The following is an 18,682-nucleotide window of genomic DNA, read 5'->3' as shown; positions in this document are numbered from 1 at the left end:
TTTACAAAATCACTTTTGGATGTGTTACTTTTTTTTCGCGGTACGCGGGCCTCTCGCTGCCACGGCCTCTCCCGTTGTGGAGCACAGGCTCCGGACGCTCAGGCTCAGCAGCCATGGCTCACGGGCCCAGCCGCTCCGCGGCATGTGGGATCTTCCCGGACCTGGGCACGAACCCGTGTCCCCTGCATCGGCAGGCGGACTCCCAACCACTGCGCCACCAGGGAAGCCCTGGATGTGTTACTTTTAACAATTGTGATTGTTTTGTTTTGTTTTTTTCCCCACCAATGGCCACCAAATTGCTACTTCGCAAGCAGTTTCAAGGGAACTGTGTTGTAATACATGAGGAATATTAAACTGATCCTCTTAACTGCAGATGCAATCATACTGCATATTGTCACTGACATATTCTTAAGGAAAAGATGATCTGAGTCATGCTTTTTTTTATGTCACACTCTGTTGTGTCCAGTCTGCCACCATTTGAAAACTGCCAAGGCAGTGTGGAAGATGACATTTCCCAGAGGAGTAAAAAAAAAAAAAAAAAAAATCAACTGAACTCCCTATCTGCTTTTCGTACATGAAAAACAACAGCAGCACTTACTTGACATTGTCAGTTTTGAATCTGTCCCCTTTTCTTATGTGTCTGTTTAGCATCATGATGGATGTGAAGAAAAGAGCATAGGGTTTAGAATCAGATGACTTGTGATGTGTTTCAGCTTATTTATTTAATTTCTATGAGCCTCGGTTTTCTTCTTTGTAAAATTAGTATTATGATAGTAATGCTGGGCCTTCAGAGAGATGTAATGAGGACTAAAGACAAAAGCTTTTTAATGATAGTCTGTAAAATACTGTGCAACTCTTAAGTATCATCTCTGCTTGGGCTAGTGGAGGCAAGAAGGAAACGTTTAACATGAATCTGAACAATCTGTTATCTCTTACATGAGAAAATATAATGGGGGACTGAGAAAAGGGACAATACAGAGAATGCAAGATAAATTGTTACAATAATCTTGTAACTCAAGTCAGGAAAATATCTTACACCTGGGAACTCTGACAGCATGTTTTTCTCCTATGCAAATACAGTTTAAGGTTTCTAAAAAATCTTTCAGGTTGACAGCATGATGTATTATTAGAAATTTGATTAGGAGGGAGCTATCCTTGCTCAGAGGTAGAGAGGTTTCTGTGTATCAATCAATTGGCAGGGTGTCTATTTGCCATTTGAAAATATTATGATCTGTTATTGCCAAACTAATTTTCTCTGTTTTGCTTTTCAGTACAGGATGGTAAAAGAAGCCCTTCATGAGCGTGCCAACCTACTAGAAATTGCTCCCCATTTATCAGCTCCGTTGCCTATAATGCTCCCAATTTACAAGTAAGCCTTTTGGTATCATCTGTATACTCTTTGCTTATCTGAGGTCAATAGAACAAAGTTTTAATGGAAATAGTTCCTCAATGTGTATTTCTTAATGTAGTTTTAATTAGTCCTAATCTTTAATCCTTTTAAAATATTTTCCTTTGTTGCATTTTAAAAAGTGTGACTTTTCCTATATTAGTCTCTGCTGACCCACCTCTAAGGGCTAGCTCTTAAAGGCAAAGGAGGTTGTGTTCTGCACTTACAATTAGTAGTTCTTTACTCCAGTTTCTGAGAGTATATACAGGAGCAACTACATTTGCACTGGGGAACATAAGAGGGTCATTTGCAGACTAAAATGCAGAGCCAGAAAGAATCCTGCTGCAAAATCTGAACTGACATATATCAACTCCAAACCCTAAGCCATTTTGTGTCATTTTAAATTTCCGAGTTAACCAAAACTGAAATTTGGTTTGGAGGTGTCAAATAATCAAAAATTATTAAACCCAATTTTCTAAATGTTGTTAGAGCTATCCATCAAGTTGACTTAAGATGGAATACAGGTGGTAGGAAATACAGAATTATGTAACTCTGCTAGCTGCATGAGTCTTGTGGGGCCTGGAAGCAGATTTTATAATTTTTGTCTATATTTTATCGTAGATTTCTTAGGACATCTTAAGCCAATGATTCTCTACCCTGGGTGTACATTAGAGTCGCTCTGATCTTTGCCCTAGTCTAGTTAAATTGATCCCTAGAAGCACGAGGCCCAGGCATCTATATTTATTTTTGATGCTCCCCAGAAAATCTAATATGCAGTCAGGTCCAGAACCACTGCCTTAGAGATGATTCATTTACTTTTATAATTCAGCTGGGCTGGTGTCAGAACAGGCCGGCACGTCTCTTGTTTCTTTTGCAGTACACTTCTAGGTATACTTTGCTTTTCTTAATAAAAAGTGTCTTGTATCTTAAAGTGACATTCTATAATGTTATACTCTGTTTCTAAAGAAACCTTTTCCCCTGTTTATGCTGTAGGTGGTGGCAGTTACCTTACTACTGGGTGGGAATCAAGCTGTATGATCTGGTTGCCGGAAGTAATTGCCTGAAAAGCAGTTATGTCCTCAGCAAATCAAGAGCCCTTGAGCATTTCCCCATGCTCCAGAAGGATAAACTGGTAGGAGCAATTGTCTACTATGATGGTATGTGATTTTTTTTTTTTTTTTTGACAAGATACTTTTCTCCCACTCGTGACCCTTACAGCATATTCTTAACGAGACAGTTTTGCATCCTAATTAACGTTAATCTTACACAACACACAAACGTACATGCGCGCACTCCATATAGTGTTTTGCTTTTAATATTGCTTGTTTTTGCATATTCCTTTTCTTCTTTGATTTCGACTTTGTATCTCATGGTTGGTTTGGTCCATTTTCCATCATTATGTATTTGGTCACCACCTTCATGCCATTTAATTTGTTATGTTTGCCGGTGAACACTTGCCTTATGAATATATTATAATGTTGAAAGCAGCTGAGGATCTGTTAGGTTTTCTAGATGAAACCTCTATTTTCAAGGGGTTATAAACCTAGAGAAAAATGCGCCCTGGGCTGAAATTGACATGTTTGTATTTCGCACAGGGCACAATTCTTGAACATATAATTTATGTGAGAAGGTAGATGAACATTGCATCTGTTAAACCAGTCCCTCAGGTTTTAATGCTTATTTTATTGTTGTTAGATGTTTTCTAACAGTGACATTATCTAGTACCCGTTTGCCACGTGTTCAATGTTCATTCTTTGTGTTTGTGTGTGTGTGTGTGTGGACAATACAATTTTGTACACTTTTATTTGAAGGAACTAACCACTTAATATATCTCCAGATGGACCACAATACAATACAAAACAACACAGGAAAAGCCATTTGTGAAGTTTTACTATAGTTTTAAAGGGTGAATGGATTTTAAAAGTAGTCCAAGGATGTCTATTTATAAAGAAATAGCTGGACACAGATTCAAAAAGTCTTAGAAATTTGTGGCACAAAGGCCCTATAGGGTCAGTGAGGTTTTTTTACCCCTACTATGTGATCTTTTGTATTTAGTGTTAGATATCTAAACTCTTAACATGAAGAAGTGTTTTTGTTGTTTTGTTTTTCCAGGAGACTTTGATATTTATACTTCATAACATGGGATATCCTTAAGGCTACCCCTACCTTTTTTTCTTCTTCTCAGTGTTAGGTTTCTGAATCAATTTAGCTGTCTTTCAGGCTTTCATATATGAATGCAAAATGTGTACGTGCAGATGGGGCAACGGGGATAAACCCAAGAAGATGTGTTAGGAGCAACAATATTAGAAAAATGTTAAGGGTCTTAGACAAACATTAAAAGCTAGAAAATTCACAGTTTACAGTGCCTTCCAGCATCTAAACACCACGGGGTGGGGGGCACTTAACTACTTTTTTGGTGCCCCTGATTGAGCCTACATGTTAAGGGACAATCTTAACTGTGAATATTCTTTCTCTGCTTTCAGACCCTTAATGTTAATCCAGTGTAGTTTGTTGGGTGACTATATTAAAGAGGTTTTTGATCCAGGAGGAATAAAAAGGCATTCTGCAAATGGCCCCCTGCCCATCCTGACCTGAAAGTGTTTGTGCCCTTTGCCTCTTAGTTTCAATCCCTCCCGTGCAAACTCTCTCAAGAACTTGGCCATTTTCTCCACCATGTGATATATTGAACACGAACTACTTTTATTTGTTACTTTTATTTTTTTAGCTTGTGCATATCTGAACCTCCTTGAGAGGAATATTAGTGGCTGTCATATCTGAATTTGTGCCATCTGTGTTATGTTGGTTTGATATTGTTATGAATTATAGATTCTTAACAATTCTACATGGAGAAACCAAGGGAAATCTGTGTCATATACTGCAGGAGAAACACTATCCTATTAGAATCAAGAGGAAGAAGAATTTCTTTTATCTAGAATTGGCTTTTATAGCTTGTTACAGGTTGCAAAATTATGAGTTTAGCTATTGAAAAGTTAAAAATTATTATTTAAAATAATTTCAAATTGATATTTGAAAATTGATTGTGAAGCCCAAGTCTTGAAAAAGTAAAAATAATTCTAGTCACTGGAAATAATTTCTTTTTAAATCTTGTTCTGAAATGATGCAGGTCCAACTATGTCATGCCTGAGGCAAGACAAAACAACAATGTGAGACAGTGTAGTTCTATGGTTTCACAGCTGTATTCACAGATAGGGCAACTCTTGTTAAAGCTAATGGTGTGATGAACAAATTAAATACCAATATAGAAATAAGGTAGAAAGGAACATATAGTAAAGGAATTAAATGTAATAAATGCGTGCTCAGAGAAAGGAAGGGATGACTAACCCTTCAACCAGAAAAATAACATTATTATCCTGCTACCAAAGTATTTCAGAGAGGACAATATACTTCCTAAGCATATACCATTGCAATTGAAGTCTAAACATTGTAATTTATAAGATAAACATTTCTTAACAACAACAACAACAGCAACAAATACTCTTCTTCTTAAATAATCATTATGAGAATGTAGTAACAGTCTCCCAAATGATTTCAAAATGCATTTGGGCTACACAAAATAACGTTTTTTTAACTTAAAAAAATAATTTATTGAGGTGAAATTTACATAACATAAATTTAACCATTTAAAAGTGAACAGAAATAATAATTTTTATAATTCCCACCTTGGGAGAATCTTGATCATAATGAAAAAGTGGCACAAGTAACTAAATGAACTTTTAAAATCTACAAGAAATTTTGCCAATTAACAACTCTGATTAGTTATCCATCACACAGTTGCTTCAGTACCAGTGAAAAATGAAAAAATAATGGTGTGAAAATATAGTCAGACAGACTACTAAACATCACCATTAACATGGAGGGACCAGTGACTGAGTCCATCTTTAAGATTCTTTCAAAACTGAGATGTTAGGTCTGTAAGATATTCCCTCTGAAGTACAAAATGTACAAAGGTCAAAAAAATTTTCTTAATTATTCATGCAAACAGTTTATGCTAAAAAAATAGTGATGATCATTGCATAGGATTAAGGCAAAGTCTTTTCCTCCACAAAAGTCCACAAAGGGAATAAGATAAATTCCACATACATTGTTTTTCTTTTTATCTTTTTTTTTAATTGAGGGATAATTTACATATAACGTTATGTTGGTTTCCGGTATACAACATAGTGATTCAATATTTGTGTACATTGCCAAATGATCACCACAGTAAGTCTAGTTAACATCTATCACCATACATCATTACAAACTTTTTTTTTTCATATGATGAGGGTTTTTAAGATTTCTTAGCAACTTTCCAATACACCATACAGTATTATTAGCTATAGTCACTATGCTGTACATTACATCCCCAGGACTTATTTTTCTTATAACTAGAAGTTTATGTCTTTGACCACATACTTTTAAATGTAGTAATTATAGTGGCACTTCTGTGCTTGGCATAGGTACGATCCATTGCCATATTTTGTTAAACTCTGAGAAACAAACTCACATATGTGGAGGAATAACTACCATCTTTTTCAGTATAGACAAAGTAAATGTCAAATTTCTCAGTAAGATCCATTTGAAGTGAAAGTTGGGATAGGAAGTGACACACTAGGTTATTTTTTCTTCTTATATTCTGTTAGAGAAAGCAATATAGTCGCCTCACTGGTTTTCCGCCTGAGACGTGTCCTAGTATTTCCTCTCTGCTCCTTTCCATATCCTACCAGAGATCCACCAGCTGGACCCTGTCCGTGGCCATCACCACTGATCAGGGGGTCTCCACGTAGAGAGTGTTGTGACTGGTGCAACTCTCCCACGTCAGCAAAAAGTATTTAAGGCACGACAGGCTCGGGTGACTTGGCAGGCTGTGAGGTTATGTGAGCCAGCTGTGGAGGGCGAGCCAGTTTCCTCAGAAACTTACTTGGGCTTCCTCCGTCAACTTTACTTCAATCTCCCTGCTCCCAGAGAAGATCTTTGGTGCCATTCTAGTTGGACTTCAGTCATCCAATCCAGTGCACAGAAAATGAGACATAATTAAAAATCATTAAATATTTAAAACCGTTAGATACCCCCATTAAGCTTCTGTAAGATGAAACTGGAGAACAAAATTACAGCTTTAAATTCTTCCTTCTGAGAGTCCAGGCGGTGACAGAGAGAGATGTCTGTTATTTCGTACCGATGATGCCCTTAAGTATTCCTTATGCACATATGAAAATAGCAACCTACGAGAAATTACGTTGGCTTTCCTAGTGTAAATAGAAGTTGGTTACAGCCATGTTTCAAAGGGGGAATTAAAGCCCAGGTTTCACTAGAATATTCATGTTTATCCCAACCTAAAACTCACAGCATACAAATAGATGAATTCAGCTCGTGAGAGAGCAAAGCCAATTTAATCTCTGGCTCCCCTGAGGTAAATGCAGCTCATGGTCCTGCCCCCGCCCCCCCCCAACCTCAGCTATAATCCCTGGCTCCTGGAGGTAAAAATGCACTGAAGTGAGGAAAATTCTGCAGCAGGATATAATGATCCAAAATGACAGGGACACTAATGACAATGAATTTCATGTCTCCCAGTCATGAGCCGGAGATGCTTGACTAGGCTGACTTATACAATTAAATTGTTACAGGTACAGCAGGAGATGCAGTTAGCTGTGAGCTTTGGGGAATGAGGCCTCTGGCAAAAGGCATATTGTGGAATCCAGACTCTTTTGTTAGGAACAAACTATTATTCCTCTAGGCATGCACCCGCAATCATATACGTCAATAAAAGAAAGCCTGGGTTAAAGACAAGTCTTTTAAGGTGTTGATTTTATCTATTTTGAAAGCTTAAAAAAAATCAATTACCCAATAACACAAAGGTGATTTTTTTTTTTTTTTTTAGTCTTATGTTTTCATTTTTGTTTTTCCATTGAGTTCTTGGAACATAAGTCAAATCTAAAGATGGTGCCTTTAATCCTCATTTACATTATTTGCAAACACAATTGTTGAACTATAATTGGGTGTTATCTACTTTAAATTTGGACAGACACATTAATTTCTTCAGAACAGAAATAGATTGAACAAAACAGCAGTACCATTATGCAAGTTCATCTCTGTGCTTCTTAATGCCGTTCTTGTGAGGCTGTTATGGTGATTCTAAAGTGGTTGTGTGAGCAGCCTCCTGGGTTGCACAAGACCATCCACTGGGGGTAGGAAGAACATATTAGAACTTTTCCTTAGACCTGTTTCTAGCAAATTCCTTAGAAATGTCTGTTTTTACATATGGTTTAAACGTCTATAAGTACAATAGTACAGGTAAGTAATTTATAAATAAATAACCATATTGGAGTTATATGCTGACATCTACTCTACTTCTGTAATACTCAACTTGATTTTTCTTTTTTGAACCACTGGGTTAGTAATTTATCATCATTTTAAGCCTATGTCCCAGAGAAACTCTTATGTGTGGCAACCAGGAGATATGTATAAAAAGTTTATTGCAGCACTGGGAATAACTTCAAAAGGAGAAATAATTCAAATATCTATCAAGAGACGAATAAGTAGCCTATAGTATATTCTCATAATGGAGTAAAATAGAGTATTGAAAGTGAATGAACTAAGCTAAGCTGAACTCATCCTGAGTTCAGTCTTAGAAAAGATATGTTGAAAGTGGCACGATAACTTGTCTCACAGTTGTAAGCATCTCAGTCATACCTGGAAACTGCTTTCCAGAGTACCGTAGTGTAGTGGAAGCAGTCAATACTATGGAAGTAGATGACTCAGGATTGCAAACTTTACTGAGTTTTGAGCCACATTACACATCTATGAATTTAGGCTTATAATGTTTTGCTCATGAAGTGTTTTGAGCTTCAAATGAATAATAAATGTAAAATAACTTTATAAGTATAAAATTATTTAAATTTTAATTGTTTTATCTGGGTCAATTTTATGCATATTGTATCGACCATCAGACTTCAACTTTTCACAAAAATGTTCTAAAGCGAAGCATCGGTTCCACAAATGTCCCTTGTATATTTAAAATTTGCAGATTCTTCCAGAAAACTTGCAAAACATTCTCAGGAGAAAGGAAAATATTGTGCATACAAACATGCTTCACATAAGTATATAATGTTTGAAATTTAAGGGTCAAAGAGCACATTTTAAAAGAACTTCCTCTAAAATTGTCCACTTCTTAGACATGATTTAAAACCTATTTGTTTTAGTATTTTCCCTGTCCATATGCAGTTTTACACTTATAAATTAAGTGAATAATTTTTATCTTGATTTCCTACTGTCAGCTTTTCCATTGTATTTCTCCTCTTGTTTTCTGTGAGTTACATAAATGAAACTGACATTATTGCTCATATAGCAGGCATATATTTTACCCCCGAATGCTGCCTTTTTGCTATTCAGTGTATCTGGATACCAACAAATGCTAAATGAAGTTTGACATGTACCCCTAAGAAACAAAACTTATAAATTGTGGCTCCAAAGGAAACCTTGAATAAATAGGACACATTTGTGTCCATCCAGGCTAACATCCAACATATGCTTTAGCTTCCTGATGATGAGACAGGGCAAAATAGCCTCTAGGAAAGTTTGCAGTTGTTTATTGCTCACTTGACCAGCATGTATTAAATACCAGGCTTTTATTCTCTTATAATTAGTTTTTTTTTAAGAAAATCAAAAGCATACAAAAGTAGATTTGATCAGGTGTAGTGTATGAGATAGTAATTCACATTGTACTCTGCATATAAAAGCTTAAAAACAGTGCTAAAATTCACCAGTAGAAGGGTATGTAGTGTATATGGTGTTTGAACAAATAGTTCTGGTGGGTTCACAGTGAGATACTTACCTCTCACACTCTTGTTGCTCAGTTGACCCTTTTTAAAAAGATGCAGGATCAAAGGCAAAAGCAAGTGTATCTAAAATCTCCATGCCCTCTTTCCTCCAGTTTATGCCTTCATCCAAAAAATCTTTATGGAATTTCCATTTTCTAAGCACTGTGCCTGGTATTAGGGCTAAATGCATTAAGGACAGAGTTCTTAGCTTTCAGGTTTTGAGAGAGTTCACTGCATATATTCCAAATATTGGGCCAAACACATGATCCTTACTACAAATAATGTTTTGCATTTGTGTAGCAGAGTATGGTTTTCAAAACATTTTTTTCCCATAAATTGTCTTAGTTGATCAAACTCAGCATATACACTGGAATGAGATATCATGATCCCTATTTCCCAGGAGAAGGGGAAGCAAAGTTAAATATCTAGATCAATATTTTGGACATGTGGGGATGTGAAAGTAATTTTTTTCCTTGGCTAAAAAAAAAACTTTAAAGATTATAACATCATGGCTTCTTTCAGCTAGCATTAGTTTTTCAGTCCATTATATGCTTTAACAAAAAACAGGCAAATATTGATAGTTCAACAAAGTATATGCATTTTTACTAAGACATATGGAGAAGTAATGAGAATAATAAAATGAACTTCCAGTTTCAACACATAAACTCATGGCTTAATTTCATCTATACTCCTATTTGCTACCCTCCAGCCCCCAGATAACAAATATTTCATCCATGGATATTTTGGTCTGTATCTTTAAAGTTAAGAAGTTTCTTTAAAATACAACCACACTTAAAATGTTTAACAGTAATTCCTTAAGGTCAAATACCGGGTCATGATCACATGTCAACGATAGTGTCGTTACCTTAATTTGCTCCTGATTAAAAAATAAACCCATAAAGCAAACAAAATCCTAGTTAAGGTTTATATATACCAATTCATTCTTTTTATAATAGGTTTCCCATCCCTTCCCTTGTTTCCTCATGGTTTTGTTTAACAGTTCCCCTGTATTTCCTGTACATGTTAGGCTTGTCCCATTAATCTGTTGCTGAAAAAAGAAACAACACCCAAACTTAGTGCCTTAAAACATCAATGGACTCTCTCAGAGTTTTGAGGATGGATGGGGTTAGCTGGGTGTTTTTCACCTGGGATCCCTCCTGTCGTTGCAGTGAGTTGGTGGCTGAAGCTGGAGTCTTCTGAAAGCTTTCTTACCTACATGTCTGGCTCCTGGGCTGAGAAGGCTGGAATAGCTGGGGGCTGGTCTTGCATCTCTCTCTCACTGTGGCTTTTCCACACAGCTGGGTTGGACTCTTACATAGACTTCTTATGTGGTGCCTGGCTTACCCCAATGAGTACCAAGAGACCAAGTCTCATATGCAAGGCTTCTTCTGACCTAGACTTGAAAGTCACATAATGTCATTTCTACCACCTTCTGTTAATTAAAGTGAATCACAGGGGCATCCCAGATTTAAGAGACAGGACATTACAAAAGCAAGAAAAATAGGAAGCATAGTTTATTGGAAGGGGAGGAGGTGGGACATCTTTAGTGATAAGTTACAAGGAGGCTGGATCAAATTGTTTTGTCAAAAATATTTTATAGGTGGTGGTGTGAATTTCTATCACAAGTCTTCTTGCCTCTATTTTTAATCAGTCATAATTATTGCCTAGATCAATTTCAGTATGTCATTAGAGGTTAAGAGGATAAAATGGTACTTCTCTAACTCTGTCATTCCAACTTCATTTATTAGTTGGAATAGTTATAATTTCCCTGTATCGACTCTTTGCCTACCTTGAGGTACATTTTTGTATAAAATTTCTGGATAAATGCTTGATTCTTTCCATTTATATGCTAGTTTTAATAATAATGAGTTAGTTTTCTGTTATCCTCCAAATGTGATGAGATTTTTTTGATTATAAGTTAAACTCATGATTTTAAATATATTTGATTTGTGTCAATCTATTAGAGTTACTGATGTTCAAACTGCTCTTTTCTGGCCCATGGGCACCATCTCAAATTGGTTCCTGAGCCTTTTTTTTTTTTGCGGTACGCGGGCCTCTCACTGCTGTGGCCTCTCCTGTTGCGGAGCACAGGCTCCGGACGCGCAGGCTCAGCGGCCATGGCTCACGGGCCCAGCCGCTCCACGGCATGTGGGATCCTCCTGGACCGGGGCACGAACCCGTGTCCCCTGCATCGGCAGGCGGACTCTCAACCACTGTGCCACCAGGGAAGCTCTCCTGGGCCTTTTTGATAAGCTGTTAATGGTCTACGATGACTTCTGTGCTATCTGCTATGACAAGATAATCTAGGTTAATCTTGTAACTTTCCTGACCTAGACCTGGAAGCAGCCATTTCTCCAATAAGCTTTGACTCCTTCCTGTGGGGAACGGTAATGAGACCATAATCTATTTCCTACGGATGTTCATTGCTACTGATTGGTCATTTCTAGGTTTTTCTGTAGAAAGAGTTAAGAAAAGTTTTTTGCTTAAAAAAGAAAAATATGATGAATTCTTAGACATAATTATACTTTAAATTCATGAGTACATGGCTTTTATTTAATCTCTTCAATCATACCTCCAAAAATATTATTACTGAAACCAGTTTAAGATTTTTGTTTTTTGTTGTTATTATTGTTTTAGAGTATATGCCAATGGGAATATATAGATAAATTACTGTCTTTTAAAGCTACTTTACATAGTGTCTATCAGTGTGGTTATGCCATCAACTCAGTACATAAAATCATTTTAATTTTGCTTTAGATCTTTAGGGATTTACCTTTTTAAAGCTGTGCTTTTTAAAAAAAAATTATGTAAAATACAGGGCTTCAAAGTCAAAATGAAAACAAAGACTATTCAAATAAGGCTATTCAAATAAGGCTCTCCCTGTTCACTCCACCACATGTCCTCTTTTTCCTTAAAGATAACGTTTTAAAAAAATAGAATTTTGGCATATCCTTTCATTGTGTGTGCATGTGTATGCATATGTGTATATTTTATGTACACTTCTATTTGCTCCCCCTTCCATTTCTTAGGTAATAGTAATACCTTGCTCTTTTCACCTAATATAATGGGTATTTCATTCCTTAGTAACATAAAGAGCCACAAAGTTTTGAAAAGGTGAATTTAAAAAAAGATCCAGGAACCAAATTTCATAGAGTTAAATTTTATAGTCATGTTAGCTGCTTAGATCAAAATATATGTATTGTCACAGCCTTAGCCATCAATAAACCATATTTTTAAGTTATTTTTCTTTTTATAGGTGAAAATGAAATTTTATTTTGTTTCTTTGGACACCACAAAACAATGGCATATCTACTAGTTTTACCTGTATAGGGAGATTAAAATTAGGCTGTGAGTCTCAAATGCTATTATTGTCATTATTCTCTGATTTGTTTAAACTTGCTAAAAACCTAGTACATATCATCTGCTTGTGTCGAAAGCCAATCTTCAGACTAAATATTCATGTTAATTATAGTCTTTTAAATAGATGCGTCTGTTTTATACCAATACATGAAATTATACACTTCTTAGTAACATTTTATTTTTATATTCTTTATATGAATGGTGAATTAAAAAAAATTTTAGAAATGAAACTAATTAATCACAGTTTACAGTTAAGACTTAAAAGTTTGAGAGATTTTCTACTTTTGTTTTAGAGACATTGGGAAAACAGACTCCCAAGAAATGTTTATCAAAGCTTAAAGCTCAAAGCTTAACTATCCAGTACAGTTGTCTCAAAGTAGTTCTCCTTCAGAAATATACTCTCTTAGATCATTTTTGGAAAGAAAGGGAGAAGGAAATAATTGCCATTGGAATATGGGGAAATAAATAGGAAATTAAAAAGGTATAGTGATCGGTCTTCAGGAGCTGTTTTTCTTGCTACTTTATTGTATGACAGTGTAACGCCTCACGGATCTGTTGGCACAGTCTCCAGGTACCCACTGATCTACCCACTCTAGCATGTTTTCTAGAATTCTTTCAAGGGGTTCAAGAGTCTTTGCACAGATAAACATTTAGAAAAAGGAAGAAAGAGAGAGAAAAACAAGAGTCAAATCCATTTTTAATTGCTCTGCACATGACACACAGTGGCTTTCTTAGTGTAACAGAAGGACAGGCTGGTATCTACCCTCACAAGAAATAGCAGTAATAAAAGCATCTCTTCAATTAAAAACCCCCTATGTTAGTTTCAACTAGAAATTCTACAACCAAGCCCTGGTAATGTAATATAGAAAAACTGAAAAAAGGCATTGGTACATAGTTCTTATAAATGAAACCTTGGTAGATCATATTTTCTGGTGCCAAATAAACCACTATTTTCGAATGTAAATTTCAAACTGGTTTCACTATTACTGTTAATACTTATTCATATCACACTTTACATTAGTAAAACACTCCTTAGATCATTATATCCACCCACAGAAGATATGAACCACACAATCACTTACTTTAAAACAAACTCAGCTTTGCACATTAAATACACACACACACACAACTGACTTCCCACACAACTTGTATAACTACTGCTTCTCTGCTATCCCAAACCAAAGAGGTAGTCTTGCGTTCACTGGAAAAGTATTACCAGTGTGTAATTTACTGTCTATTCAGAAGAATAAGTCTTTGATTAGAAAATGATAAAAGAGCACAAGGATTAGATGAGCAGCTGTCAGGTTAAGAGCAAGTCAAATAACTTGTACTTTATGTCTTTATGTCAAGATGATTAATACACAACCCTGAACTGACTTGGGATAGGTAACTCCGAAGCCTCTCAGTAAACCAGAAACTTCCTATTTCCCAGGTGTTTTAAATTCTTCTCATTTTTAACCTGAGAAATACAGTAATGAGTGGGCTTAGGATTTCATGCGGTTTTCCCTTTCCTTACAGAGGACAAATTGTGACTGAAAGTCAGCCGAGAAGAGGCTCCAGAGGGTTTTCTCTCTCTCTCTCTCTCTCTCTCTCTCTCTCTCTCGATAATTTTTTGTGTGCAAAACATTGTACCTCAGTAGTTAACTCAAATCTGTTTTGGCAAAAGAAGGGGTGTAAATACATTATTATTTAAAAAGTAATCTGAATACCCTCAGGATTTACAAATCAGACAATTTCACTACTCTTGTCCCCTTAAGAGAATAATATAAACCCAAATTATCCTTTTCAATAGTTGCCTCTTCAAAAAACATTAAAAAAAAAATAACAGTACACGGGGGTTATAAGAAGCATGTTTGGTGTAAAGCAAGATTAATATGTATTTTTATCGTTTCCCTCTATCTTCTATTTGTATATTCCTTTTTCTTGTCTCTTTTGGGTAAAACTCATGTCTTCACAATCCTTCAGTATGAATAAAGAGAGAAGAACATTTCGCCACTCAATTATGTCTATTTTTTTAAGTAGCAAAAGATCTTATTTAAAAGGAGCCAAGCGTAAACATTATTAACGCAGATATAATGAAACAAACATACAATTTAGAGTAATATTTAAAATATCTGAATACCTAGATGCAGTTAAATACCTAATTCTCTGAAGTTTATTTTAATTTGCTACATTTGCTGCTTAACGTAACTTTGGCCCTTTCTCCTCTCCAACCCCGACAAAAGTGAACATCATTAACTTACCCCATACATTTCGATTTAGACTTTTGTCTGAAACTTATCTTCTCCCCCCCACTCTTTTTTTTTCTCACACGTAAAAGCAGTCATTTTTATTTGTGTCTTTCCATTGCAGGTTCCTTGTATTTCATGGCAGGAGGGGTGGGTAAACTTAGGTCCCCTTTTTGTTATTCAAGTATCTTCAAGCCTTTGAGCACATGTGGTTGTTCCTCAGGGCCTTCTGTGTGCTGGGTGGCTCTCCGTGATGCCACCCTCCCCCAATGCTCCCGGGGCCATCCGATTGTGAGTAGGTGGTCTTCCCTCACTATGTGCACATTTTGAGCTACAAATTTCAGACTATTTACTCCTCTTAATTCTGTTTGAATTATGGCATTGTAAGCATTTTTCACAGAAACTGAACTTGAAATTTTAGAGACACCACAGGGGCCTGATCCTGTCAGCTCTTATTGAAACTGTTCTTCTGGCTTCAACAGCAGCTACAAAGCAGAGAGCAGTGCCACCCAGAAACGAGGTGAAACCAAGTCTCAGGAATTCAGAGCAGAACCAGCAAAGTGACAGGAACGTAGAAGGCTACTGAGTAGTAGAGAGCTGGGGAGAAAAAACATGCTCTGATCTCCACCTCTACTACCCGTATTTCATATAGAAATTGTGCCTTATCTAGGATGGGGCAGAGGCACATATTAAAACAAGGTGCCATGAACGTTTTCCTAACTCGCATTCAGAGAGACCTATGGCACTTCGTGTAGGGTAGTCAATCTGAGTGAGAAGATCTCTGTCAGCATGTGAGGGCTGAAGGCGGCCTTGGGGAGGTTAAGTTACCCCAGACCTTCAAATCCATCCTCCAGCTCCACAGGGAGGGACGTTTCCAAGGGCTGGAGGAAGCAGCAGCCACTGAGTGCTTCTCTCCCTTGTCCAGTGGATTGTGACCACTCTCATTGCTTTCAGGTTTCCTTATGTCCAGGATCCTTGTGTCCAGAATAAAACAGGGGTCCTCCAGAAAACTCTGTATCATTGTAGCACTGAGGAGCCCTTGGATCCACCTGGGTGGTCTCTGTAGGTGCATTTGATCAATCTATGAAAGGGAAACCGTGAAAAGCCTTATTTTCCATCAATGCATGAGCTGTGAGTGCTTCTGAAGAAATGTTGGAAAATGGCTTATAAGCAGTAGTTGAATTTCAGCCTCATGTTTCTGTTCCTGAAGCTGCTCCTCTCAAAACTGCAGGGCTTCTTTTTTTTTTTTTCTGTACGTGGGCCTCTCACTGTTGTGGCCTCTCCCGTTGCGGAGCACAGGCTCCGGACGCGCAGGCTCCGGACGCGCAGGCTCAGCGGCCATGGCTCACGGGCCCAGCCGCTCCGCGGCATGTGGGATCTTCCCGGACCGGGGCACGAACCCATGTCCCCTGCATCGGCAGGCAGACTCTCAACCACTGCGCCACCAGGGAAGCCCTGCAGGGCTTCTTGACCAGACTACGTTTCACCTCATAGCCTTTGACTCCATCCAGGACTCAGATGGGAAAAACATAACAAAGAAACAAACAAATTTCCACGTAAACACTGCTGAACTTCCTGATTTCTGATTCTTGGGAAGAAGCTGACTGAATGTTGACATGTGTTACCTCTGAATTGAAGTGTGCCTACTCTAGGTCTAGGCTTAAGCTGTATGATTGTCACGTCTGTGTAGACTGTAAAACTGAGTACCAGCCCTTTCTAAGGTTTTCTTTTTTTTTTTTTTTTTCCTTTCTAAGGTTTTCTTTTCATTAATTCTGACTTTCTCCATCAAGATTGGCCTTAATGTATTAGTCTTGGGATTTGCATAGCAAGTTGAAATAATGTGTAGATTCACATGGTTCTAGTTAGGATAGAATTCTTAGTTTTTTTTTTTTTCTACAACTAGCAATTTTATTTATTTATGTATCTATTCAGTAACCATATATTAGCACCATGTAAAATCCAGGCAACTTGATAGGTCCTGGAGATACACAGAGTAATGCAAAATGTTTCTTTTCCTCCAAAAGCTCTTTGGGGAATACAGACACTGAAGTCAATGGTTTGCCATACATGTGAGAAATTCTACAAGAGGCATATACCTAAGGTGGTTGTGGAGACCTAGAAAAGCTTCCGTAAGGAGGCAATACTTTACCAACTTTTAAGATGGAGTAGTATAGCTAGGTGAGGTCAGTGAGGGAGGATGTGGAAGGACATTGTGGCCAAAGGCATGAAGGCACACGGAGTACAGGAAGCAGTTGTATAGAATGTGAGCATCACACTCTATGTAGTGTGATGTAGAGGTGTGGAGTGGCAAACAGGGCCAGGATCCTGGAGGATCAGGTATACTATGCTAAGGAGTTAAGTTTGAATTCTGTAGGCAGTGGGCATCAGTGAATGAAAACAGCATCTGATGCAGGGAACTCAGAATCTAGGGACCATATTTGGGTGGTTGATGGGAGAGTCTTGGATGAGATTTTATGCTGATTTGAAGGAACCCAGGCTGAAAGAGAGGTGAAGAGGTAGGAAAAGAAGGTATAATACATGGATCAGTATCCGTCTCTTTGCTCACAGTTCCTTGACAACTCCAACATTCACTGACTAGATTTTCTTATATTTTTGATAGCTGTCTTTGTGGCTTGGCCTTTTTATTTACTATACGTCAGCCCTTTCTGGTCTTTTGTTAAATTGTCCTCAATTTGGAAGTGAGTTAATAAACTAGTGTCAAGTGGTTTACAAATTCTGTTTTAAGAGAAATCTAGATTTTTTAAAAACTTCGGTAATGTGGGCTTTAAAAAATCCGTAACTGCCCAACTGGCTTATGTCAACATTTTGGAAAGAATATCAGTCTTTAAAGCAGTGTTAGAGATATAAACCCTTGGGGGAGTGAAGAATGCCTGGTGCATGCTAATTTTGTACTTATCCAGGTGGAAGAGAGAGAGGAATAGCCAAAGCTATAGATAGAACAAAGGGATGTCACCTGCCACCTGGTCTCAGTGTGGGCTTAGCTCTCCTCACTAATTCCATATCAGGACATCAGTGGTTTAATTATTTATTTCTAACCTGTATCATATTAAGATCTTACTTTGACAAATCACATTTTGACTTATAGTCTGTGCTTTTGGCGTGTGCTTTAATAGCATTAGCCAACTCTAGGCACATACTGAATTCATTATGTACCTTATGTATGTAAGTAGTAATACTTCCTTTTAATGAACATACGGTCACATCAAAGTGCTGTGAGGTTGTTTTACAAAAGCGTCTTTGTGCAGTGCTCCTGAGAAGTTTTGAGACATATGTTAAGTTGAAGAATTAATATGCTGCATTTTAAGTTGTATTTTAATGGAGTAATATATTATAATCTGGCCCCTCAAGGTGAATAGTCTGTTTGGGTCTTTGATTCTTAGGCTTAGGTTTTTAATTAGAATTCAATATTTTTGACATTTAAATTTTTTATTTGTGACCAGGTGAACTTAAAGCTCATAAAGTAAAATTGACTTTGAATTTGTATCCTGAACTATGGTATCAATAAAGGATAGATGAGTGACTCTTTTTCATATTTTCTATAGGCAGTAAGACGTTCACAGAACCTACTCTTACAGATAGCTATATGTGGCAGCACTAAACCGTGGCTAGATCTGCTAAACTGTTTTTTACCCTATGGACACCCTTCAATAACTTTTGAGGGCAGGGCTCTCCCAAGGCAGGTTGGTAGAAGCAGAGAAGTGAACCAGGAACAGGCAGGCTCAAGGTGTAGCCTGGCTATGAGCAGTCTTCCAAGGGTAGTGGCTAGGAAGTCCAAGAGCAGTCTTCCTAACCACCTGTCTCAGCTGACTTGGCAACCCCAGGACTCATCCCAGTCCTATCAGTGTGCGGGAGACTGATGGTGGGTCTGAGCA

At 37.3% G+C, this 18,682-nt stretch overlaps 1 protein-coding gene across 6 annotated transcripts in view; it reads left to right on the top strand.

Moving 5' to 3' along the window:
- Positions 1-18,682, top strand: part of GPD2 (glycerol-3-phosphate dehydrogenase 2) — a 134,073-nt gene that overhangs the window by 66,614 nt on the left and 48,777 nt on the right. For all 6 annotated transcript variants that reach the window (XM_022569760.3, XM_089916808.1, XM_022569761.3 and 3 more), the window contains 2 exons: positions 1,272-1,369; positions 2,381-2,544. In XM_022569760.3, the coding sequence (XP_022425468.1) occupies positions 1,272-1,369; positions 2,381-2,544 (262 nt within the window). The remainder of the gene's footprint in view (positions 1-1,271; positions 1,370-2,380; positions 2,545-18,682) is intronic.

The sequence above is a fragment of the Delphinapterus leucas genome, chromosome 8, assembly GCF_059928025.1.
Source record: "Delphinapterus leucas isolate spDelLeu-1000000601 "Yukka" chromosome 8, BTC_Dleu_Yukka2, whole genome shotgun sequence".
Lineage (NCBI taxonomy): Eukaryota > Metazoa > Chordata > Mammalia > Artiodactyla > Monodontidae > Delphinapterus > Delphinapterus leucas.
Note: the sequence above shows the minus strand (reverse complement) of the source record. Positions and strands in the feature narration are given on the sequence as shown.